Here is a 26,510-nt window from a genome sequence, read left to right on the forward strand (position 1 = left end):
ATTATTCTTTGTAACGCTTAGGCTTTACAAAATCAACCTGATTAGTATTGTTAGAGGGCTGTATGACAATAATGCTGGTACAGAATGTAGTATGTGTCTTGGGTGCAGCGCAGCATCCATCTTCAGGCACCGGCTCACTTTTGGGGCTGATATGTGTTGTCCTTCAGGACTTGCTAAGGCATTTCTTTTTGTGTTGTAATTGAAGTTACTCATCATTGTCTTGGTTGTGCTGAAGTTTGCTATCTTTCTGAAATATATGTAGTTGACTGTTGCAAGGACGGGAACCATATTGCTGTGGCAAGAAAGAATTCACTCAGGATATTATCGCCAGATTTGAAGGAAACATGTTGCATGGCCCTCTTGTTTCAGTTGTGGCCTGATAGTGATTCAGAGGGCACTGACATCAAAGGTAATGAGTCTCCATTTTGGTTTCGGTATATGTCTCAGGTATATATTGAATTGTTGGGTTGCTCCAATTTTCTTGCTGTTATTTTCTGTATACACAGTCACCCCTTCCCCAGTTCTGTAAGGATATGCAGTTATGCCTGATGGCCTCGTGGCTGATTGCGGCACTAACATAATGCAGTTTCATAAATATGATTATATTGCTACCCTGAGAGTTAGCTTGTTTGGTCGTCGACTCACGATATATTCTTTTCCTTATAAATTGATTTTTAATCTGTAGTAGATCGTGCTAGTAAGCATGGTTCTTTTTAGGTGCAAAATGAGCGAGCAACACACAGCTCACAAATACGATCACATTGCAGGATGAACAACATGGTGTAAAAAATGTTTGTGAAGTGCACCACATGCTAAAATTTGTATCATAGCCATCTTCTGAAATTATATATCGAAGAACCATTGATAAAGATGCAAAGTTCCGTAGGAAATTTTGAGATGATATTAGGGAACAATATAGTGAAGTTTGGTTTCAACATTCATCCCATGATCTTTGCGGTGCACACTTCTCCAATAATTAGATTCATCGATTTAGTATTATTTTACTCTTGTCCTTGAAGATACACCATTCAATACATAAAATCATGTTTAGTAGTAGATGTTACCATGATTCTTTGTTGATATTATATGTTCAAAATTTCATCAGTGGATTCCATCGGGTGGGTTCGCGATGATAGCATTGTTGTCGGTTGTGTTCGATTGAATGAAGAAAGCAATGAAGAGGGTTATCTGGTCCAAGTTATAAGAAGTGGAGGAGATACATTTTTTGAGGTGAATTGCTCTTCTAGTTCTGGCTGCTTCTCTTTTGATTCACATTTTGTTGTGTGGTGTTTCTTTGGTGAATGTGTCATTTGCTAAATGTTCTTTCTGGGAACATTCTTGGGTAAAGCTACATTTTTTGAGGTGAATTGCTCTTCTAGTTCTGGTTGCTTCTCTTTTGATTCACATTTTGTTGTGTGGTGTTTCTTTGGTAAATGTGTCATTTGCTAAATGTTCATTCTGGGAACATTCTTGGGTAAAGCTACCTCAGTTTGGCAAATATTTATTTAAAGCATATTTATGCACACAAGACTAAGTGTGGTCAGTAGTTGTATGTATTTAAGAAATGTAAATCAAGTACTTATGGTATTATCCTTCAAAACACAATTTATATGACAGAAAAGTGATCCCATTAGATTCACATTCAAAAGTGCTAGTAATGATTGAAATTTTCTATGACAGAAACCACATATTATTGGAGTAATAATTGATCAAAGCCTTGTCTTAATGAATCAGATATATAGTCATTATCTGAATGATAGTCTTGATTTTCATTTTATTGTTGGTTGTCTGTGTGTGAAAAATGGTGTTTTCACTCTGCACATATTGGCAAATAATGCTGAAATCTAGGAATGAAAGCACCCTTTGAGCCATATTGTGCCCGCTGCCAAAGAGATCTCAGGCTTGTCGGATGTGGTAATAATATCAATATTGTCACTGACTTGTAGATTATTCTTCATGAAGACTAATCTTTTGAAGTGGCAGTTGTCACTTGTAACTCCTTGGGAGCAGAGTCCATTAGTAAACTACATGCATGTATGTCTATCCAAAATTACTGAACTGATACTTGGTTCTGCATAAATTTATCCTGAAAAGATGTAGGAATGCCACATATATGCTAAAATCAAGATGTATTAGGCTATTGCCTATTAGGTTCTGTAATGGATATGATCACGTGCTGGTAATGGAGTATTATATTTAACTTAGGAAGGAAAACTCAGCTATATGCGGTGACCCTTTTGTATTGTGTAACAAAACATATTTACTAAGATATTCTAGTTTGTGCTCCCGTTGACTTCTGAATTTCCGTACTGACTGGCTGAAGTAATGTTATTGCTTTCTTAATGCCTTATAGAGCTCAAGCAAGCCAGTTGTTTTTAGCTATGATGTTTTTGGAGGTATCATGGATGATATTTTACCATCTGGAGTTGGACCAAATCTGCTATTGGGCTATCTGCATCGCTGGTATGCAAAACCGGACTCAACATTCTTTATTCAATAATACTTCTTTAATCTATAATCGAGCTATTCTTTATTTCATGTACTTTGTGTGCATGGTGGTGTTGGAAAGAACCTTTTTTCCCATAAATACTATAGGGGAAGCCTCTACGTCGGGAAGAATTATTTAACAGAGTACACCATAGTACCATACAGATAGAATATTTGAAAAGGGTATTTGCAGATGGATTCTGTCCTTGTTACTGTTGTCATGTCTGATATATTTGTGTAATTTGACAGGGATCTCCTGGTTGTTACAAATAAAAAGAGCACTGATGACCACATTTCTCTTTTGAAATGGCCGTCCAGAACTGATGAGGAAAGAACTGTGGTATACCTCGAAATGGTGGAGGATAAATATAGTCCTAGGATTGATCTGCAAGGTATGACATAACTCAGAAAACCACAATAAAATACCCTATTCATTGTTTTGAAAACAATATACTCCTTTTGGCTTTCAGAAAATGGTGATGACAATGTTATATTGGGGTTTGGTGTGGAGAATGTTTCGTTATTTCAGAAGATCACAGTACTGGTTGGACCTGAACAGAAGGAGGTTGCCCCTCAACATCTTCTACTTTATTTGACTAGTGAAGGGAAACTAATTATTTATTATCTTGCCAGGTAAGTTTTTTGTTGAAACTTGGCAGTGCCATAGTTAGATGAAAAGACTGTTTACTTTTGTACTGCATTTCCTATATACTAACATTTTGTTTTGAATATTTTCCTTGTTTTGACACTGTTCTAATTTAGGATTTCTGACCCGTCCGATTTACCTCAAACAAGTCTGTCTACCATTGAGGATAGTAATGTGAATAAACAAATTTCTCCTTCAACTGCGTCTAATAAGGATCTGACTCCAAGTGTGACAAGCTCAATAGCCAAGAGTCTGCTCGCAGGACCTGGGGCATCTAGCGCACCAGCAGGTAAGAGCTCGCTACTCAGGACTCAGGAGTTACTATCTTGCATCTCGACCTTTGCTGGGCTGTTTTCTATATTTCTTACCAGTGTTGGAAACTTAAAGAATTCTGCTATTTCTTTTATTCTTGCAGAGAAAGATCAGCATGGATCAGGAGATGCAAAGAGCAGTTTTCCAATTTCAAATAGCAAGGACATAGCTGCTGGCAGTTCATTGCTTATCTCTTCTGATAAGAAGCCATTGGATACCAAGCAAGTGAATACGGCTTCCCCATTTGCACCTCCCTCTAGCTCAGCACCAACAGGCAACATGAAACCTGGAATGCCTTTCAGCTTTTCAACTGGTAATAATGTTGGTCTAAATTCAACAGGAAGCAAGGGATCTAGTGAACAAGTTTCTTCATGGCAACCGAACAACAGCGGCAGTTTTGTAAGCAGCCAACTTGGTAAAGGTGGCTTCGATTCAGCCAAACCACTGGGAGCATTTGGGGGGTCTCAGAACGCTACAAAAAGTGGTGGTAGCCTTAGTTTTAAATCATCAGTGTTCAGCTCAGATGGATCTGTTCCAGTTAAGACTGCAGAAAGGGATGGGGCTAGTAGTTTTGGAAGCTACCCAGCGCAAACCAGCTACACTACTGAGAGGAAAGTTCTTGGTTCCTCAACTGGCTTAAGTTCTGTGCCATCATTGTCGATTTCTGCAAATAAACCAGTTGGAGCTGCATCTGCTGGGTTTGGGGCAGGAAATCTCGAAGTACCTCCTGTCTCCCGTGGATCACCTCTGCCACAACAAACCATTGGCAAATCACCCAACAACAGGAACCATACGTCAGCGGATTCAAAAAATTTCAAGTTGGGCACAATGTTTGATACCCAACAAGATCTATCTAAGAAGATGTATAGTGTAAGATCAAGCTGTTTTAGTATAATGTTTACTATTAAGCCTTGCTGTGTCATCTTATCTGACTCATCGTGATATACATATCTATCATAAGTATCCTATTGATTGAGTTTCCTAAATACGTTCACCTTGTCTAACTTTTTCAGTGTATTTCCTTTGATATGCATACTCCATTAGGATTCTATTGATTGAGTTTCTTGCATATGTTTACCTCGTTTAACCTAAATAAAACATTCTTTTGCACCAGTCCAGAGACCTGATTTTTTTTGTTTTATTCTATTCTTCAATTATTTCATGCTAGGACCATATTCCTCTCGTGACTATAGTAAACATGTTATCCTCCAAATGTATTAAATAATTTAAATATTGGATTTGGATCTTCTTTGCAGTTTGCTACCTCACCGAGCACTTAACTGCCAGAATGCATGTGTTGCATCTTCTCTATTTTGACCAATAAGTTCTGCCCTTTCATTAAACAGATAAATGATATGACCGAGGAGTTAGATACCCTCCTGTCATACATAGAAAAAGATGGTGGTTTCAGAGATGCTTGCATGACCTTGCAGCAGCGTCCTCTTTCAGTTCTTGAGGGTGATCTGCAAAACCTCTTGGAACTATTGCAGGTCTTCAAGGTAATTTATTTATTTTCATCTGGACTTTTCTTGGGGGTTTCAGACATTATTTGCAGTGCTGCCTGTTCAAAATTATTACTGAACATGTCTTATTGTGAACTCCAGAACAAAGTAGAGGAACAATGTTCAAAAGCTGAAGATCTTCGAAATAAGATGTTCCAAGGTACTCCCTGTTTATACCTGGAAATAGAACAATAGGAACACTTCACCTTAAACTAGAACAAATGCACTGTCATAATGTCGTTAGTGATTAATATATACCTGGAAGAAATAATTTCATCATCATTCAAATCTTTCGATATTGCTATAGACTAGCGCCTTTGTAATCTATAGTTACCTGACATTCCCATGCACTTGGTTTGGTGCCATGTTCTTTTTTGGCAGAGAAGTTACTGAACTGTACCTTTTTTTTGGAATTGATATATTGTATCTCTCATCTATTGATGCTCATAACTTTGCTTACTTCACAATTCCCCTAACACATGCATACTACACATTTTAGAATTTTGAGGCCCCCTTCGAGATATTATTGTTTAGACAGAAAAAGAGTGCATACTATACAATTTCGCTATAGCTGTTAGGTCAGGGTACAAACTGGGGGTTCCTTGTGTTGCATCTGAGCAGATATCTGATGCATCTGGTGTGTGTCTAACAAGATAAATCTGCAGAGAGTTTACCAAAGGCTTTCTCATTGAATCCACTATACCAGTATCTGAGTGCTGTGGGGCCGTCTGCTTTAACAAGCTTCTATTAAGTTGAAATATTAACACTGTTGCGCTGCTTATCAAAATCATGGCATCACTTATAAACTTTCCTAGGCAATGCACCTTAAGTTTACCAGCTGATCTATGAGGATTTTCCAAGTTATTACTGGTAGTTTTGAAGTTTTGTCAATCCCTTGACATGGAAAACATAGTGTCTGTACTCTGGAGAGATAAACAGTTAATCCACTTCCGCCCAAGCTTTTTTCTGGGCGAGGAAAAATGTCCAAATAAACATGTGACCTATGCATTGAATGACCTTATTTTCTGTTTCTCCTCAGTTTCTGCTAGGCAAGCTTATATGAAGGGAGTTCTCACTCAGTCTTCAGATACTCAGTACTGGGATATATGGAACCGCCAGAATTTGAGTCCAGAATTTGAGGCGAAGAGGCAAAATATTCTCAAAGCTAATCAGGTACTACTGTCTAATTCAAGTGCTTTTGAAATATTAATGAACTAATATTGGCTTTTCCTTTTATCATATAGAATTTGACAAATCAGCTGGTAGAGCTGGAGAGGCACTTCAATAATCTGGAGATGAACAAATTTGGTGAAACTGGAAGAGTTGCTTCAAGTCGTAGAGCTGTTTATTCTAACAAGTCCCGGTCTAGGTATTCACCTACTATCTCGGTAGAGTATCCCAATGCATTTTGTTGATATTAACATCAAATGGATGACAAACATGGAACAATATTCAAACAGCTGCTATTGTGATTTTGGTCCAAAATTAAATCAATCATATTGCTAGCATGTTCGGAGAGATCTGTAAATCCCTCTTGACATAAAAGGGATGGATTTTTGCTTGCATGTGTGACCTGTATTAACTTGTTGAAATTGCTTCTCATTTTAGCGTACCTGACAGTGTTGGTTGTGGTGTGACCTTAGTGGTAGAAATACAGTGTAATTAATTCAGAATACTGTACTGCGAATTTGTTAAATTTTGCTGTGTTATAACCATGCCTATCTTCTGTACCACCTTTTGTATCGAGTCGTTCTCCAATTCCATCCATCATTGTGAGCTTCTTACCTGATTTCCAGTATTTACTTGACAGTCAGACACAGTTATCCAGCGTGTACAATGCACTGAATTCACAATTAGCAGCAGCAGAGCAACTATCTGAATGCCTTTCAAAGCAGATATCTGCACTAAATATAAGTTCTCCTTCTAAGAAGCGAGGGGCAGTGACCAAAGAGTTGTTTGAATCAATTGGTCTAGCCCATACGGCAGATGCAGCCAAATTTTCAGGCGGTACCCCTTCCAAGTTAGTTCAAAGGTTTCCATCCACGAAAGAACACACAAAGGGCATGCTGGGACCTTCCAAGAGTGCTGAACCTGAGACTGCACGAAGGAGGAGAGAGTCACTGGATAGGGTAAACTCCCAGACCAAAATTTGCATTTGTATCTAATATGCATGTGATTTGCAAAGAAGATGTTGATCTTCAGTTCCCAACTCCCATTAACCCCCATCATGCAAATCATGTGATTTGCAAAGATGTTTTCTCTTGGCATATGTTTGCTCTATACCAATTTTCTTTTGTGTTATACGTGATTGACTGGAAGCAGATCTAACATGAGTTCCAATTTTTTTCCGATAGAGTTTGGCTAGTTTGGAGCCTCAGAAAACTACTGTAAAGAGAATAGCGCAGCAACAACGCCTCAAGATTAGCAGTGATCTCCCATTCAGGTCAAACAAGAAAATGTTTGATTCTCAAATGGCAGCTATCTCCCAGGAAACTTTTGGTGGTAGCCCCAGTTCATCAATAGTCGAATCATATACTAGCAGGGTTCATTCTCCAATTGAAGGTAAGTTATTGGCCGTAGGCATTGATAGATACTTGGGTATTTCAAGGAGGTCCTGATTATAGACATTCTTACAACATATGACATTCTGCTTGTCTTTTACAGTGCTCGATGAGAAAACAAAACCGTCAGGACCCCAGGGCAACTCTTTGTTCAAATGGGTAAAGGAACCAGCTGGGTCATCTCAGGGTTCAGAGCAAAAGCATCTTGAGTTATCAGGGCGAATGAAAAGTGCTGATCAGTCTTCAAAGTTGACACCATCTTCACCGCCATCATTCAGTTACACACAGAAGGATGCAAGGGATAGGACCAGCTCACCTAATGTTGCATCTTTAGGCACAATGCATACCATGCCTAAGTCAAATACTCTGACCTTCAAAACCAATATAGCTCCTAAAACTAACGCCAATACACGACCAGATATGTCACCTTCAGTGTCGAGCCCAATGCCTGTCAAAACTTTGTCTGGGGATTCTGGAGCTGGATTTACCTTGACTACAAAGAACAGATACGGTGACCAGGACGTACCATCTTTTGGAAGCATGAAAGGGTTTGGCATTTCTCCACAGAATACAGGTGTTAATAAACCATCTTTGTCTTCTGAACCTTCTAAGCCTGTTGTGTTGCATGGGAAGACTTTTCAAGTTAGTGGAGTCAGTGATACTATGCAGAACTCAGCCAAAGCTTCACCCCAGGTGGCATTTTCACCAACATCACAGTCATCTTCATTTCCTACAATGTCAGGTGCTTCCTCTTCAGCTGCATCGCTCTTATCAACCATGCAAGCATCAGCTGCAAAGACTTCTGATGTTTCATCTCCAACGGTTTCTTCCACACTCCCACCACAGGAGTCAGCACCAAAAACTCACCCAACAGTACCTGAGGGTACCGTGTCCTGTTCCCTGCCATCTATACCAACACCTGTTAAGGAGTCATTACCTGACTTGAATAAAAATGCATCTAAACCTGAAGTGGTGACACCAGAGGTAACTGGAACCACAGTCTCTGTAAGTGCTACTTTAACAGGCGTACCTACAAGTGAAAGCAAAACTGCATTGCTTCCAGTGACCAATAGCAGCTTACCTTCTAATCCTCCATCCATTCCTGTGCCTAAAGTTGTGCCAGGGGCAACAGAATCTGCTGTTGTCACTTCCACAAGAAAAGATGCAGGACCAAGCAATCTCTCATCAGATGAAGATGAAATGGATGAGGAGCGTCCTTCTGCAAGTGCAGACCTAAACTTGGGAGCCCTTAGTGGGTTTGGTCTTGGGTCCGCACCTTCTTCAAGTCCTAAAAAACCCAATCCTTTTGGGAGCGCATTTGGTACGTCTGAGAGTAAAAGTTCAAGTTCACCGTTTACTTTGACCACCAGCCCAGGACAGCTTTTCCGTCCAGCATCACTGAGCATTCCTTCATCTCAGCCAGCACAGCCATCTCAATCAACTAGCTCAAGTACATTTTCTAGTGCATTCTCAAGTGGGCTTGGTGGATTTGGACAGTCTGCCCAGGTTGGATCAGGGCAGCAGTCGGGATTTGGGCAGTCTGCACAAATTGGAGCTGGTCAGCAGGCAGGTTTTGGGCAGCCAGCAAAAATTCAGTCAGGATTTGGCCAGCCGGCACAAATTGGAGCTGCGCAACAGTCAGGATTTGGGCAGCCTGCACAAATCGGGGGTGGGCAGCAGTCAGGATTCGGGCAGCCTGCACAGCTTGGTGCTCAGCAGGCGCTTGGATCTGTTCTGGGTTCTTTCGGACAATCACGCCAGCTAGGAGGCTTTGGTGGATTTGCTAGTTCCTCTTCTGGGGCTTTTGCTTCTGCACCTTCCAGTAATTCTGGATTTGCTGGTGCTGCAGCAGGTGGGGGTTTCTCTGCAGCTGCTACTTCTGTTGGTGGAGGGTTTGCTGCTGCTGCTACCGGTGGAGGGTTTGCTTCTCTTGCCTCCAAAAGCGGTGGTGGTTTTGCTGCTGCAGCTTCATCTGCTGGTGGTTTTGGGGGGGCAGCCCAGGGTGGTGGTTTTGGAGGTGTGGCCCAGGGTGGTGGTTTTGGAGGTGCAGCCCAGGGTGGTGGCTTCGGAGGTGGTGAGATCTCTAGATTTTTTGCTCTATTTTGGATGCACATACTTATATACTTTGCCCTATATCTATATGATCATCATCTGATGTGCTGGGTACATATTTCCTTGTCAAGATATGTCTCTAAAACGCTAACTAGTTGTCCAACTGTTCATTAACTATTTGAGCCAAAGTTCTAACTAATGGTTAAAGAATGGAATGGTCACCTAACCTATACACATCCTTCTCCACGATTTAACTACTTCCAATCCAGATAATTATATACTTCTTTTTTGCAGTATAAAACAAGCACCCTGTACATCTTATACACATAATAAAACTCGCAGCAATAGTACACGGTAGCAGCAGAAAGAGGGAGATCTGACTGAACTATGCTTTGTTAAATGCCTCATGTCTGACGTTCCATTCTATAAGAACATAAATTTCTGCTATTAAATGGCAGCGGTAAATGTTTAACATCCAGTAAACTATATAAACGACCTTTCCTATTAGTTTAAACCTTTGAATTGAATTTAACAGCAGTATATGGCTTACCTTTACCTTGTTATTGGCCTTTTACAAGGCCACAATGGCCTCTATTTTGCAGTGATTTGAGCTAGCTGATTGAATGACAATGACAATTAAGTGTAGTAGATGTTTGATTTTCTGTGAGTGAAATATATTAAATCTGACGTGTACTAAATATTCTTTGAAGTTAAACTGTAGAATAGTGCTTGTTTCTTCTGGAAAGAACACCAACGCATGATGCTTTTGGCATACGAAAAAAAAGAGAAGTTTGGCTTTCTTGTCAGGAATAGCAACAATCAGGTTTTGATAAGGTTGCTTTATTTAGTTGGGGCTGTGTTTAGAATATACTCCCAAAACAAGTGCATTCTTTATTTTCCTTGTAAAAGTTATCTGGTCTTGGGTTTAGGAGTAGCCTAAGTATTTAAGATACTATTATCTTTCTGCACAGCTGTGATTACTAAACTGAACAATTAATCAGTTTCAGTATGTTATTAATTACTCCCTCTGTCCCAAAATAAATGTAACTTAGTATTAACTTTAGTACGACTTTGTGCTAAAGTTGAGACACTTATTTTTGGACGGAGGGAGTACTTAGCTATTGACCGTTTTGTAAAAATCATCGCCAATCAATTATTACTTGAGTATTGGTGTTTTGTATTTCCAAATGTAGGTTTGTCCCACAAGATTATTTTTAAGATAATCGTTTTAGTTGACATAACAGAGTAACACCTTATAATCAGTTTGGCCTTCTGGGGGTTTGTGACTAAAAATGACGAGTTCTACTTATAGCTTGATCTTATACCAACTTTGTTGTCTGCAATTTTTTAGGACTAACATAATTTGGTTGATCTTGAAGGTGGTTTTGGAGCTTTTGGCAGTAATAACCAAGGGGCTACTGGTTTCTCATCATTTGGTGGGAGTGGCGCTGCAGGGCCTGGAAGACCCCCGGCGGATTTTTTGACGCAGATGAGAAAATAGTGCACTTTGTCTCCAGGCACCCCCAAGTTCCGTCCAGAAATGTTCAAACGGCTTTTGCTCTTGTATGTAAATCAAAAACCTTTTTTGACATGCTGGATGGCAACATTTGTGCGAAAGCTGATGTTGCTAAGATGAGCTCCAATATTCGCCTGTCCCGTATTCAGTATAGCACTACAGCATTTAGTCATCGTTTCCAAAAGACGAGTATTCGTGGCAACAACAATGTTTTAGGTGGGAAGAACATATTGTTGTGGTTCATGATGCATTCATCTACGCTGATGCCAGGTCTTGCCATTGCCGGGTACCTTGTCAGCAAAAGACATCTTGAGAGAGTGCAAAAGAGAATCGACCATATTTTCCTAGAAAGAAAAATGACCAGTGTTTTTCGCCCCTGTTTATTTTTGCACACCATCAAAAGAGGAAACGGCTGCACTGTCCCTTTTTCTCTACGTGGCTCGGTTCACTGCTGACATCGGTTGCAAATTCACTATTCAACACCATATATTCCTTGTTGCTTTTACAGAACTGGTCTTTGAGGCTGCCAGGTGCTTACACAGGGATGAAAAACAAAAGCATACGATGCCAAGCACTTGTTAACAAGCAACGGCCTAAGGTATTCGCTTATCTTTGTGCAAATATAAGAAGGGGAAAAGCTACGGCTGGAAGGAGTTTGTTCCATGTCTTAAGGCGCCATACTATAGTTTCCTTATCTCTTTTGGCCCGTGAACCGATGCCGGAGGAATATATGCATGGTTTTAGTTCCTCCTTGTGATAACCGATTGGTCATATTTGTTGACAGCTTAATGCGGAAGGAATCCGGCAGGTGCTTGGAACAGAACATATGCACGCACGTACGCCTCACTCAATTACAGAGACGCCCACAGGTACAAGCATATCATGAGGAGGTGGACCCGTGGCTCATATCTCAGTATAATTAGGTGATGATCTGTTCCTGGTCGCAGTGGCAAGCCCTGCTGATCGATTCCCTCTAACAACTTAGAGCAGATTTAATCGATCCACGTAGCAGCAGCAGCAGCAGGGAAGCATAATCCAATGGAACCCAATGAGGAAGGCGCCGGCTTTTAAAAGAAGAGAGAAAATACTGCTCCGCGGCATCACCCACCCCCTTTGCTTTTTGCATGGTCAAGCTTTCCCTGCAAGCCCCACCGCATCTAGTAGCCGCAGCCGCAACCAAAATAAAACCTCATGTGGTTTTGGCATGGGTAAAAATGCCAAAGCGGCATAAACCAACCAGTTCATCATCATTAGCATTACTACTTTGCATGCCACATGTAGAAGTACTAGAGCCAAACCAACCAACCAACAGTGAAGCTGCAGCGTCGGCTTCAAAGCTCACACACAGACAGCGTTCCTTTGAGAGGTGCCAAACTTGCCAGAGGAGACACCGCGCGCGGGGGAACTCAATGCTTATTCCGTTATTATTCCACATTCCTTGCCTTTGTGCGGACTCCTCACTCCCGAGAAGGCATCCAAGAATGGGCACCTCCGCTTTACCCCTCTTTTGCATGCTGCACTCATGCCCAAATTCCCCTTCTGGATGCCCCCCCCCCCGCAGTCAAAAGATCGATGGCTGGCCCCTCCTCAACCCCTGCGCTCCCCCGACTGATATTCCCCCTGTTCCTCGACACACACATGCAGTGAACCCGCGCGGGCGGCGACGCAGGTGATCATTGCAGATCGATCGCGCGCATGGAATGCCAGCCAACCAACCAATGCTGATCAACCACAGATGTTGCCGCGCGCCCTCTCGTTTCGGCACCCGGAAATGACGCCGGAATCGGTTCCGAGCACTCAAGGAATCTATCCAAAGAGGCCCGCAAGTTCTCATGCAACACAACAACGACTCGAGGAATCTAAGGGCAGAGAGAGGCCTGCAAGTTCTCACCCGGGCAGCGTGAAAGTCGCCATGGGAATGAGGTGCTCCCTCAAAAGGAAAAGATCGCGCTTCGCTTTCGGGCTTTCGCCGGCCCTTGTCAGGCCGGCGCCACGTAAACTTCGGCCAAAGCAGGCGCAAATGTATCATCTATGCATGCTCAGGCTCAGAGAGAGGGTTGTTAACTTGTTGTAGCTGCAAAGGAAGAAAGATCGGCCAGGGGAGGGGAGAGGGGGTCCCTCGGAAGGAATAAGGATCATATCTCTTTTCAGCTCCTGCCAAGATAGGGGGGTCGGGTCCTCACGCTTTGAGTGTTGAGCTTGCTCCAACGATTCGAGATTACCTCCCTCCCTCCCTCCCTGCCCCATCCATCGACCCATCTCTGCCCTTATAAGTCGAGACCCCGCGTTAGATCGCACGAGAGGTAGTTGGGTTCCATAGTCATAGGCCAAGGTTGTCTCACTTCCGGAAGGCCGTGGTCCGAGTCTTTCTTTGGTTACTAGAAATAGCGGAGCCGGTGGTAAAGCTGCAGCAGGGATCTTGTCTGTCGGCCGGCCGGCCAGGAATGTGCAGCATGCAGGCAGAGCAATATCAGTACATGACGGAACCCGAGCAGGTAAGGAGGAAGAGAAAACCTTTGGTCTGCTTGTTATGGCTTGTGTTCTTAGTTCTTACGTGAGATGTTTGATTGACGGCAGATGTATCACCAGCAACAGCAGCAGTTTCATGATCACAGGCAGCACATGTCCTCGAGGCCTAGCTTGTCCCCGGAGAAGAAGTTTTTCATGAAAGGCCAAGGAGGGGCAGGAGGAGGAGGAGGAGGAGATGCGGGGCTCATCCTGTCCACGGATGCGAAGCCCCGGCTCAAATGGACTCCTGAGCTGCACGAGCGTTTTGCGGATGCGGTGAAGAAGCTAGGAGGGCCTGACAGTAAGTAAATGATCGAAAAATTTATTTGTTTTTCGTGGCAGAAATGCATAGGTGAATCTCCTTCTGATGGCTACATTACTGATACTATCGCAGAAGCCACGCCGAAGGCAATCATGAGGGTCATGGGAATCCCGGGACTAACTCTGTACCATCTCAAGAGCCATCTCCAGGTAACACATATCTGGAGTTGTTAGTTGTTACTACTAGTTACTACTAGTTAGCTGTTGTTATCTAGCATGATGCATGTGTTTGTTTGAGCAAGAAACTTAGCTGATTAACTGTTTGTTTCCTCATAGAAATTCAGACTTAGCAAGAATCTCCAAGCGCAAGCTAATGCCGTCAATGCAAAACATGGTGAGTAAATCATATGGCTCTTATGCAAGTTATTTACTAATTAGCCAATAAACGATGTATTATTGACCTTGCTTTCAATTTTTATTTCCAGTTTATGGCTTCGGCACAGCGACAGATAAAGCATGTGAAGGGCATGGATCACCAGCTGATCACCTGAACCGAGAGACGAACACCAGCAGGTAAAGAAGTAATTTGGGTTTGCTACATATATATGCACTCGACTTGCATCCTAATTTTTTAAATAAAATTTGGCATATTTTGGTTAGGTCTATGCACATAAACGACGCTCTCCAAATGCAAATTGAGGTCCAGAGACGACTGCATGAGCAAATAGAGGTACGCTAATATAAACAGGACAATCTCAATCTCCTTCAGTAACCATGGAACCTACGGTTTATCACTGTCAGTAGTGCAGTAAGAATATATTACTATCTTCATTCAACATGATTAGTTTTTGTTATCCATGTTACCTGTAACTTTGTACCAACTTAATCTTGGAAGCAAATGGTAGTCTTGTGCTGTTATATATGCTGGTCTGAAATGCTGCCATATATCCAGGAGTGCTCATTTAATTTCGGTGTATTGAGCTGCACATTTTTCTTTCTCGTTGCTGTTTCTGAAACTGATAAACTAGCTACAATGTCTGAAGTTATTTTTCTCGAATACCAAGTCTGAAGTTATGAGTGAGACAGTGCATGATGGGTTGATCTTTGAAGGTACAAAGGCACCTGCAGATCCGGATCGAAGCCCAGGGGAAGTACCTGCACTCCGTGCTGGAGAAGGCGCAGGAGGCGCTCGGGAAGCAGCACGTCGTCGCCGACCTCGAAGCGGCAGAGCCCACGCAGCGGCTGCCGGAGCTAGCCTCGTCGGTGAGGCGAGGCCTGCTCCAGAACGACGGATCCGCCGATGGCAGCTGCCTGACCGCGTCCGAGGACATCCTCTCCATGGGCCTCTCCGCCGGTGCCACCCGGAGAGGCTGCGGCGCGCCGTTTGAAACTTCGGCGAGCGCGAGCCGCGAGGATGATGAGGAATGCTACCTGTTTCTCGGCAAGCCTGAGGGGCGGTGTGAGGTCAGGAGGGACGGGTGCAACGGTGGCGCGGCGTTCGGGACGGCCGCGGAGCTGGACCTTAGCATCGGCGTCGTCGCCGCGAGCAGCAGGCGGCGGCCGGACGGCGGCGAGAGGCTTGACCTGAACGGATCAGGCTGGAACTGAGTGAGAGGAGCAAGTGAGATGCACGCATGCCATGCATGGCGGAACGTTCTTGCTCTGAACATGATCATGCAGAGTTTCAGAAGCAGGTGCATCCGTGCATGGAAAACCAGAACGGCAGGACAAGATTGACGTGGTGGCCTCCTGTAACGTCTCACAGTCTGTATGCTGCAGCTGTGATTCGGCGAAATAGTCATTTTTTTGTCACTATGGCTCTTGTGTCATGCTTGTGTATACCTTTTTTTTTTCCTATACAGCAAATGTAGGAGCTCCACCTCTTTACCAAGTAGGAAAAAAAAAGACCAGTTAATAAGAAAAAATAACAAAAAAAAACTGATACAACAAGCTCAACTCGTCTAGCTAAATTAGACATGGAGCCTATACCCGTGTTGACAAGATGATGAAATGCGCTACAAAACACCGCCAATCAACCACAAAACAACATAGTACATCAGACCATGATGAAGAGAAACAACGTCTCTCAACTATACCAAAAATATCATCACTGCATCGGGTACTAGACTAGATTCGGTATGACTTACAAAACGAGCACACGGTTCCCCAATTGACTTCAAAAAAAGTGCGCAAGATACCGCGAAAAGGAAGTACAAATGAAAGAAACTCTAGTTGTTGCCAACAACCAAGAAACCACTCCATCAAAATAATAACTCCACTAAGAAGACATCTTTTTTGTTTTTGGCAAACCTGAGCCCTCAAGGAGGGCTAAATTTTATTATTCAGCAACCAAGGCAATGTGCAGACATTAATTTCCCGCAAAAAAAAAGTAATTTCCCCCTCAAGGAAATAGATATCCTCCAAGGCCAATCTGAAATTACATTCAGAGACTTTGCTGCATAGGAAGTTGCATCTAGAAGAGGATCTACAACAGAAAGCTCTCTTAGAAAGAGAATGAGCTATAAGATATTTTTATGCGAGGAATGTGTTCAATTGTGCATTGAAATAGATTTGAAATAAGGTTGAAAAAAAATCTGCTAGCGTCGGTCTGATCTTCCAGTGACCTGGTTTCTGGATTAAATCTTTGGCTTTAGCTGCACTCACCAAGTTCCTGCAATCACATAGAAAAGAAACTTTGTTCCACTTCAGCGCCTTGACAACTGTAGCCGCGAGAAGTAATCCAAGAGCTTTTGCCTGCAAGACAGAATGAACGTTTGTGGTTGTAGTTTGAATGAACATTGAATGTCCTATTTGCTTACTCCGAAGGAAAATAACCAAGTGTTGTTTCATCGGCCGCCATCAGCGGGTTGTATGCTACATCAACATAGGCTAGAAAACTTGCATTTAGGATAGGCAAAATTGTACTTGGAGCGTTAGTGGAGTTGCCATCAAGTTGTTTATTTCATCGTCATTTTCCCCCATTAAACCCGCAATAAGCATAGCCTTTGTGGCATGGATGACTTGCATATTGCTCCATTTTTTCTTATTAAAGAGAATATCATTTCTTGATTTCCATATGTTCCATAGAATAGTGAAAATAGTTTCTAACTTAAGATCTAGGTGTTAGGCATTCAGGATCATTTGAATGATATCAACTACGTAAGAAAAGGTGTTCAACATATCAGTTCTTAAGCCATATATATACCAAACAGATCTTGAAAAATTAGGAAGAAGAGATGTAAATCAAATTCTATTTGACCGCATCTACAACATTCAATATGTTTAGAATATCTGGAAGCTCTTAAGCCTGATGCCACAACTCTCCTAACTAATCTCCAGGCAAAAGTTTTAACTCTTGGAGCTATGTTTTTACATTTCCAAATCTGGTTGATGATATAAGGTTCCTGATGCGAAGGAGAAGCTTTTTGATAACCCACAAGTATAGGAGATCGCAACAGTTTTCGACGGTAGAGTATTTAACCCAAATTTATTGATTCAACATAAGGGGAGCCAAAGAATATTTGTAAGTATTAGCAGTTGAGTTATCAATTCAACCACACCTAGAGATTAAATATCTGCAGCAAAGTGATCAGTAGCACAGTAATATGATAGTTTAATAGTGATAGCAATCGTAATGGTAACAACAATAGTAGTACCAGTAGTTTTGTAACAAGTGTAACAGCAGCAACAACAGTAGTAACTTAGCAAAGATCAATATGTGAAAAGCCCGTAGGCATTGGATCGGTGATTTCTTTGGATGATATTCATCATATAACAGTCATAACCTAGGGCAACACAGAACTAGCTCCAGTTCATCAATGCAATGTAGGCATGTATTCCGTAAGTAGTCATACATGCTTATGGAAAAGTGTTGGGGAACGTTGCATGGAAAACAAAAAAAATTCTACGCACATGCAACATCTATCCATGGATATGCATAGCAACAAGAGGGAAGAGTGTGTCTATGTACCCTCGTAGACCGTAAGCGGAAGCGTTTAGTAACGCGGTTGATGTAGTCGAACTTCTTTGCGATCCAATTGATCAAGTAACGAACGTACGACACCTCCATGTTCAACACATGTTCAGCTCGGTGACGTCCTCACCTTCTTGATCCAGCAAGACGACAAAGTAGTGGATGAGTTCCGGCAGCACGACGACATGGTGACAGTGATGGTGAAGCTATCTCCGCAGGGCTTTGCCTAAGCACTAGAAAAATATGACAGAGGGACAAAACTGTGGAGGGGGCACTGCACACGGCTAAGAGATTGTCGTGGTTCTGTGTGGCGCCCCCTCCCACATATATATGGGTGGGGTGGGGGGGGATAGGGTAGGCTGCCAACTCTGGTGCAGATCGTGCTCTGGTTGACCTACGAGGTTCAATAGTAACTTGATCTAAAGTTTCATGATCATTATCATTTTCTTCCTCTCTAGTTGGTGTAGGCATCACGGGGATGGTTTTCTGTGATGTGCTACTTTCCAATTCGAGAGAAGGTACAATTACCTCATCAAGTTCTACTTTCCTCCCACTCACTTCTTTCGATGGACCTGGAACCTCTCTCCTGTACTTTTCCCAAGCCCTGCCCGCCGGCAAGGAAAATGAATAAATGAGTTATTAAATAGTTGATATTAAGAAATGAAGAACTAAAGAGGCCGACATATAGTTAATAATGATTGAAATTACCTGTCGACTATCCCCTTCAAGATTGAGTAGTCACTTTGTTTTTTAAGTAGTTGAAAGGACATGCGGTGCCCCCATGTGTGGTTTTGGTAATTGATGACATTCTCTATGGACTAATGGTTGCATTGAGTTATATTTGAAGGATTTGTCCACAAGCTTTTCTTGAAGTCCATGTGTTGGTTTCAAGGAGTTTATGAGTTAACCAAGGTACTATTAAGGAGTTATCCAAAGATTGGTCATGTGAGTGTTGAGCTTATTGCAAGCATGTCTTGAAGAACAAGATTGTGTGATCATTCAAGTTTACCTTCAGGACATCATCCAAATGAAAAGAGTTGGAAAGATTCAAGGTTGATCAAGACAAAGTCAAGAGTGAATCAAGTTGATCAACTCACAAAGTGTAGAAGATGTACCGAGAGGGATCAAGTGATCCCATGGTATGGTAAGCATTGTCCATTGCACTTTGTGTACTAATTCATGGTCTATGTGAGAGTTCTTTGTGGGGTTAGGTTGCGGTGTGCAAGTTTAAGTGGAGCATCACGAAGTGATCAAATGCTTGAAGATTGCCGTCCATTTTGGTGTCAATGGACTGGTGAAGATATGCCGAAGAGTGGCTCACCCATAGTGGAGTATGGGGGAGCAATCATCTAGTCTTCGTCGACCCAACGCAATCAAGAAAGGTGGTCCATCTTGAGGAGGACAAGATCGTCATCATCTAGCTCAAGTGGACCATGTGCAAGGCAAAGGTTTGCCCTTGATAGGTTTTCTATTTTACCGGTCTCATGGTGGTAGTTGGGAGACCGGGTTTTAGGATCGATTGTCGTACTATCAAGGGGGGCTCTCGATGAGTAGCTTGATCGTATCATTCGTAGAGAGCTCAAACCATTGCATCCTTGCATCATCTTTCTTGGTTCTTGTTTGGTTCTCTTTTTGAGATTTGGAGCTTATGGTCATCTTGATGACAAGCTCGAGTTCATCAAAAATGGAGTTCACATGCATCTTCTATGATGTTTTCAATGTTGGAGGTTTTGCCGTTTCTTCTCTGTTGGAGGTGTCTCTCCTCTTTTTGTTAGGCTTACCTCCCCTTCCTCTTCTTACTATAACTATGGCTCTTGTGTCATGCTTGTGTATACCATTTTTTCCTATACAGCAAATGTAGGAGCTTCACCTCTTTACCAAGTAGGAAAAAAAGACCAGTTAATAAGAAAAAGTAACAGAAAAACTGATATAACAAGCTCAACTTGTCTAGCTAAATTAGGCATGGAGCCTATACCCGTGTTGACAAGATGGTAAAATGTGCTATAAAACAACGCCAATCAACCACAAAACAACACAGTACATAAGGCCATGATGAAGAGAAATAACGTCTCTCAACTATACCAAAAATATCATCACTGCATTGGTACTAGAATAGATTCGGTATGACCTACAAAACGAGCACACGGTTCCCTCATTACCTTCAAAAAAACTATGCAAGATACCATGAAAAGGAAGTACAAATGAAATAAACTCTAGTTGTTGACAACAACCAAGAAACCACTCCATCAAAATAATAACTCCACTAAGATGACATATTTTTTGTTTTTGGCAAATCTTAGCCCTCAAGGAGGGCTAAGTTTTATTATTCAGCAACAAAGGCAATGTGCAGACAATAATTTCCTGCAAAAAAAGTAATTTCCCCCTCAAGGAAATAGATATCCTCCAAGGCCAATCTGAAATTACATTCAGAGACTTTGCTGCATAGGAAGTTGCATCTAGAAGAGGATCTACAACAGAAAGCTCTCTCAGAAAGAGAACGAGCTATAAGATTTTTTTATGTGAGGAATGTGTTCAACTGTGCATATTGAAATAGATTTGAAATAAGGGGGGCTATCAAGGGGGCTCTCGATGAGTAGCTTGATCGTATCATTCATAGTGAGCTCAAACCATTGCATCCTTGCATCATCTTTCTTGGTTCTTGTTTGGTTCTCTTTGTGAGATTTGGAGCTTATGGTCATCTTGGTGACAAGCTCGAGTTCATCGAAAATGGAGTTCACATGCATCTTCTATGATGTTTTCGATGTTGGAGGTTCTGCCGTTTCTTCTCTATAGGAGGTGTCTCTCCTCTTTTTGTTAGGCTTAGGTCCCCTGCCTCTTCTTACTATAACTATGGCTCTTGTGTCATGCTTGTGTATACCTTTTTTTTCCTATACAGCAAATGTAGGAGCTCCGCCTCTTTACCAAGTAGGAAAAAAAGACCAGTTAATAAGAAAAAACAACATAAAAACTGATATAACAAGCTCATCTCGTCTAGCTAAATTAGACATGGAGCCTATACCCGTGTTGACAAGATGCTAAAATGTGCTACAAAACACCGCCAATCAACCACAAAACAACATAGTACATCAGACCATGATGAAGAGAAATAACGTCTCTCAACTATACCAAAAATATCATCACTACATCGGGTACTAGAATAGATTTGATATGACCTACAAAACGAGCACACGGTTCCCTGATTGACTTCAAAAAAACTACGCAAGATACCATGAAAAGGAAGTACAAATGAAATAAACTCTAGTTGTTGACAACAACTAAGAAACCACTCCATCAAAATAATAACTCCACTAAGATGACATCTTTTTTGTTTTTGGCAAACCTGAGCCCTCAAGGACGGCTAAGTTTTATTATTCAGCAACAAAGGCAATGCGCAGACAATAATTTCCTGCAAAAAAAGTAATTCCCCCCTCAAGGAAATAGATATCCTCCAAGGCCAATCTGAAATTACATTCAGAGACTTTGCTGCATAGGAAGTTGCATCTAGAAGAGGATCTACAACAGGAAGCTCTCTTAGAAAGAGAATGAGCTATAAGATTTTTTTATGTGAGGAATGTGTTCAACTGTGCATTGAAATAGATTTGAAATAAGGGGGGCTATCAAGGGGGGCTCTCGATGGGTAGCTTGATCATATCATTCGTAGAGAGCTCAAACCATTGCATCCTTGCATCATCTTTCTTGGTTCTTGTTTGGTTCTCTTTGTGAGATTTGGAGCTTATGGTCATCTTGGTGACAAGCTCGAGTTCATCGAAAATGGAGTTCACATGCATCTTCTATGATGTTTTCGATGTTGGAGGTTTTGCCGTTTCTTCTCTGTAGGAGGTGCCTCTCCTCTTTTTGTTAGGCTTAGCTCCCCTGCCTCTTCTTACTATAACTATGGCTCTTATGTCATGCTTGTGTATACCTTTTTTTCCTATACAACAAATGTAGGAGCTCCACCTCTTTACCAAGTAGGAAAAAAAGACCAGTTAATAAGAAAAAATAACAGAAAAACTGATATAACAAGCTCAACTCGTCTAGCTAAATTATACATGGAGCCTATACCCGTGTTGACAAGATGGTGAAATGCGCTATAAAACACCGCCAATCAACCACAAAACAGCATAGTACATCACACCATGATGAAGAGAAACAACGTCTCTCAACTATACCAAAAATATCATCACTACATCGGGTACTAGACTAGATTCGGTATGACCTACAAAACGAGCACATGGTTCCCTGATTGACTTCAAAAAAAGTACGCAAGATACCGTGAAAAGGAAGTACAAATGAAATAAACTCTAGTTGTTGCCAACAACCAAGAAACCACTCCATCAAAATAATAACTCCACTAAGAAGACATCTTTTTTGTTTTTGGCAAACCTGATCCCTCAAGGAGGGCTAAGTTTTATTATTCAACAACCAAGGCAATGTGGAAGTTACAAGTTGAGAAGCTTATTACTCTTGGGTGCTTGGTGCCCTTGAGCTTGTTCCTATTGGGTGCTTGGGCGCCCTAGACGGTTGGTGGTGTTCGGAGCTCAATCATTATGGTGCAAAACTCCAAGAAAGCGTAGGGGTCTCCAATTAGGTTGTGGAGATCACTCCGAGCAATTTGAAGGGTACCGGTGACCGCCCCCAAGGGTTGCCAAAGTGTACGGGTTCGGTGACCGCCCCCAAGGGTTGCCAAAGTATACGGGTTCGGTGACCGCCCCCAAGGGTTGCCATTTGTATGGGTTGGGTGACCTCCCTCAAGGGTCCTTTAGTGGAATCACGGCATCTTGCATTGTGCAAGGGCGTGAGGAGATTACGGTGGCCCTAGTGGCTTCTTCGGGAGCATTGTGCCTCCACACCGTCCAAATGGAGATTAGCATCCGCAAGGGTGTGAACTTCGGGATACATCGTCATCTTCGCGTGCCTCGATTATCTTTGACCCGAGCCCTTTACTTATGCACTTTACTTTGTGATAGCCATATTGTCTCTTGTCATATATCTTGCTATCACTTAGTTGTTTATCTTGCTTAGCATAAGTTGTTGGTGCACATAGGTGAGCCTGGTTGTTGTAGGTTTTGTGCTTGACAAATTAACCGCTAGCTTTATTCCGCTTTTGTTCAAGCCTAAACCATAATTATTTTAAAGTGCCTATTCACCCCCCTCTAGGCGATATCCATGATCTTACAGTAGTGAGTCTAGTACTTCAACTGTTCCTTCGTCAACTTTAATAACTAACAAGATCCAATGGTAACTGCATGCACACACGTTTGCATGTCTTAATTAAGTGGCATGTTTTTTAATATCTAGCTAGCTAGTAAGCAAAAACATAATTTGTAGTACAAGACAGTGTGACTCACCGGAAGTTGTAAGGAAGTAGTATATCTTCATTGGTATTGAGGCGCTTCAAGAACTCTAGCATGTTTTTCTCTACATCGTCTTTATACCATGCATATGTCCATGTTTCTTCATTGATGGTATTTGGGCCAATGAACCCAATGCCATCGCATCCACCTTTTTTCATTTCATACATCTTCATCCTGCATAATACCACAGAAAAGAATATAGTGAGAATAATTACAGGTAACGATCGATCAATGAGCACTACAGCTAGCTTGAGACTTAAATTATAGAAAGAAATCACTTACAGACAATAGCAACTGACAAGAGCTTTGTGGAGTGCTTCTTGATTGAATAACTGCCATAGTTCTGAATACTCAACGGTCAGAACTAGCTTATGGAAGTAATGCTCTTCCTTGACTTTCACCATGAGGGACTCTCGATTGGAACTCTTGGTAATTTTCATGTACCAATCATGCAATTCATACATTCTTGTTGGGAGGTTCTTGACCTCCTCAGGCTTGACCAAAGGTTGGCCGCGGACATATTTCGGTTTTATGTCCTCCTCTCTAAGTGGAGACATGGGATCAATCTCGAGGAGTTGTCCAATAGTGATACCGAGCATTTCAGCCGGCCTTCTATGCTCGTCAGTTATTACCAACTGACCGGCGCTGGTACTCTCATGTGTTGGTACAACAAGCAAGGGGATCGATTGTGTCGCCTGTTCTCCCAGCCGGGGAACGGTTTTCCTGCATTTTTGGCCAACTGCTTGGCTCGAGCTCAAGCTCGACTCCTGTTGTCGTGCTCGATGTGCCTTACTGATTTGACACTCATAGTCCGAGTCAACAGGCTTGGGAGCTGGTGCTTTAGCCATACGAATAAAGTGGTCAATCTTATCCTCAGGCACTTTCTCGCTTGGCGGCGGTGGCAGTTTCGGTCCAAAATGGGCGTCCACTTGGGCCTTCACTATGGCTTTGTTTTGCTCCTCGGTCATGTCGTAAGGCTTCTGCGGAAGAGGCCCGAGGCTTGGACCATATTGAAATCGCTTGCCTTTGCCTGTACCTCCTGTACTACCTCAACTTGTAGCACTATGCACCATAGTTGCAGCGGCTCTCTTCCGCGATTGCCGAGGCAGCGGAGATGGCTGATGCGGTGTCAGACTTGGAGGAGGAGTGGCACACGTTGGTGGACTTGGAGGAGGAGGAGTGGCCTCATGCGTTGGCTGAGTTGAAGCAGAAGGAGTGGCATGAAGCTGTGTCGGACTTGGAGGAGCGGGAGTCGTCTTCTCCTCGTCAACTCCTGGAATGTCAAGCTCTAGCTGACGCAGTGTTGGTGGCCTTCGAAAGATGATGCAATACTTTCTCCATAGGATGATACAATGTATGACCTCTCCCAGTGTGTGCTCGTCGTCACCTCTAGGAATGTCAAGCTGTAGCCCCGAATATTGGTCCACCACCTCATCAACCACGACACGAGCATAGCCGGCTGGAATTGGGCTGCAATGGAAGGTTGCTCCGGGGGGATTTGTATAAGCAACGACGTCCGCCACCTTCACGGATATGTTCTTTATTTTGAAGTGTAGCTCACAGTTAGTGTTCTCCATGATGTCATCCACAGGGTATCTATCCAGCAGTGCGTCGCCCAGGGTGGAACCCACGCTGCTTCTCGGCATGGATGGGATGGTGCTATCCAATGCTGGATCATCCGCTAGCTGCTGCCGATGCTGAGACCCCCTTTCCTGGCTAAGTGAGTCGATCTGCTGCTGCTGCCACTGGAATTTGAGTGCCAAGTCCGCGTGCGCTGATCCTAGGCCTTGAAGGCGTTATGCTTCCCACTTCCTCTGCTCCTCCTCCAGCTTCCTCTTCTTCTCCTCCTCCATCTTCTTTCTCGCACGGCTTCTGTAGTCGGTGTTCCAGTCTAAAAAGCCCTCATACCACGGAACAACGCCCTTGCCTCGTGTTCTTCCCGGGTGTTCAGGATTTCCCAGGGCACGCGTAAGCTCGTCATTCTCTCTGTTGGGCATGAACACCCCCTTTCGAGCGTCTTCTATTGCTTCAAGTAACTTAACTTCGGCTCCTTTAAGACATGCCTTCTTTGAAACCTGGCCTGTCTTCGGGTCCAACGTCCCCATGCGCATAGAACCAAGTTCTGCACCTGGGGGGCCAACTCAATATAACTGGAGTGACCTGTGCAGCCTGCATCTCTTGCTCGGACTTATCCCACTTATGCATTGCCACCGCGTAGCCACCTGGCCCCAGCCTATGGAACTGCTCCTTTTTTGCGGTATTGGCCTTGTTTTTTTCTGGACCATTCCTTAGATAATTCTGATTCCTTGAATTTCATGAAAGCGATCCAGTGTTCTCTTTGCTTCTCCAGTGTTCCCTTGAATTCTGGAGTCTTCTTTCCTCCTTCGACGCACTTGTTCCATGCATCTTTCTTGTGGTTGTTGAACGCTATCGCCATCTTCCAAAGAGCAGCGTCCTTGACTTTCTCCACATCTGCAGCTGTGAAATGATCTGATAGGGTGAAATGTTCGATGAGTTTTTCCCAAAGCAGAGTTTTTGCTCTGTCGTCGACAAAAGTAAGATCTGGACGTTTCTTTGCTGGTTGTTTCCATTCTTGAAGGGAGATCGAGAGTTGGTCCTTCACAAGAACTCCACACTGACGAACAAACTTGTTCACAATGTTCTTAGGCGCTAGTGGTTCGCCATTAGTTTTGATGGCATCGATGTTGTACTTTACGCCCTCCTTCAACTTTTTGCCCGGGCCTCGCACTTTTCCTGTAGAAGATTTGCTCGATCCAGAGGGCTGAAAGAAGAAAGATTGATTCGTTAATATATCTTCAAATCATTTAAAACATGTGATGATCACGAGATGCCTGCTTATATAAATATACCTCGTCGGTCTCTGTTATTTCAAGATCAACATTTTCTTCGCCATCATAATCATAGTCGTCCATGACTTCATCAATTCAGTCGTCGCGATCGAATATCATATCATCACCCTCCCTGGTATTGTTCAGATATTGGGAGCCGTCATCTTCTTCATTTCGATCATCTGGCCCGCGAGGGGAGCGTATGATCTCGAACAGGGCCTCTTCTCCCTCTCTATCGGTATTGTCCGCCATAGCTTTTATTTAACTAATCCAGAAGAAATATAAAACAATTTAGTATTCAAATTACAATGCATGCATGCAATCAATAAGGAAAAACTGAATCATAGTACATAATATGCATCGTCTCGAATACTATATAATCTGGAATGCATCGTCTTGAATAATATATAATCTCAAATACATCGTCTCGAATATTATATATTGAATACATCACTAGCTAGCTAATAAAGATCGAATAATATAGAATAA

General features: G+C 42.6%; 2 protein-coding genes across 3 annotated transcripts in view; both read left to right on the plus strand.

Annotated features, from left to right (window-relative positions):
- Positions 1-11,330, plus strand: part of LOC119362354 (nuclear pore complex protein NUP214-like) — a 13,172-nt gene extending 1,842 nt beyond the window's left edge. The window contains exons 4-18 of one of the 2 annotated variants that reach the window (XM_037627561.1): positions 263-409; positions 1,106-1,230; positions 2,354-2,463; positions 2,737-2,879; positions 2,958-3,120; positions 3,250-3,422; positions 3,549-4,315; positions 4,792-4,944; positions 5,050-5,107; positions 5,987-6,120; positions 6,192-6,316; positions 6,758-7,076; positions 7,302-7,509; positions 7,612-9,582; positions 10,940-11,330. In XM_037627561.1, the coding sequence (XP_037483458.1) occupies positions 263-409; positions 1,106-1,230; positions 2,354-2,463; positions 2,737-2,879; positions 2,958-3,120; positions 3,250-3,422; positions 3,549-4,315; positions 4,792-4,944; positions 5,050-5,107; positions 5,987-6,120; positions 6,192-6,316; positions 6,758-7,076; positions 7,302-7,509; positions 7,612-9,582; positions 10,940-11,061 (4,718 nt within the window). In that variant the 3' untranslated portion in view covers positions 11,062-11,330. The remainder of the gene's footprint in view (positions 1-262; positions 410-1,105; positions 1,231-2,353; positions 2,464-2,736; positions 2,880-2,957; positions 3,121-3,249; positions 3,423-3,548; positions 4,316-4,791; positions 4,945-5,049; positions 5,108-5,986; positions 6,121-6,191; positions 6,317-6,757; positions 7,077-7,301; positions 7,510-7,611; positions 9,583-10,939) is intronic. The other variant, XM_037627562.1, reaches the window with a different exon arrangement.
- A 2,015-nt stretch (positions 11,331-13,345) lies between these two features.
- Positions 13,346-15,743, plus strand: LOC119362355 (myb-related protein 1-like). The gene is made up of 7 exons (XM_037627563.1): positions 13,346-13,571; positions 13,654-13,885; positions 13,979-14,055; positions 14,182-14,239; positions 14,331-14,418; positions 14,506-14,575; positions 14,956-15,743. The coding sequence occupies exons 1-7, from the start codon at positions 13,521-13,523 to the stop codon at positions 15,451-15,453; spliced, it is 1,074 nt and encodes a 357-aa protein (XP_037483460.1). The 5' UTR covers positions 13,346-13,520; the 3' UTR covers positions 15,454-15,743.
- The last annotated feature ends 10,767 nt before the right edge of the window (positions 15,744-26,510 follow it).

The sequence above is a fragment of the Triticum dicoccoides genome, chromosome 2B, assembly GCF_002162155.2.
Source record: "Triticum dicoccoides isolate Atlit2015 ecotype Zavitan chromosome 2B, WEW_v2.0, whole genome shotgun sequence".
In the NCBI taxonomy this organism is placed as follows: domain Eukaryota; kingdom Viridiplantae; phylum Streptophyta; class Magnoliopsida; order Poales; family Poaceae; genus Triticum; species Triticum dicoccoides.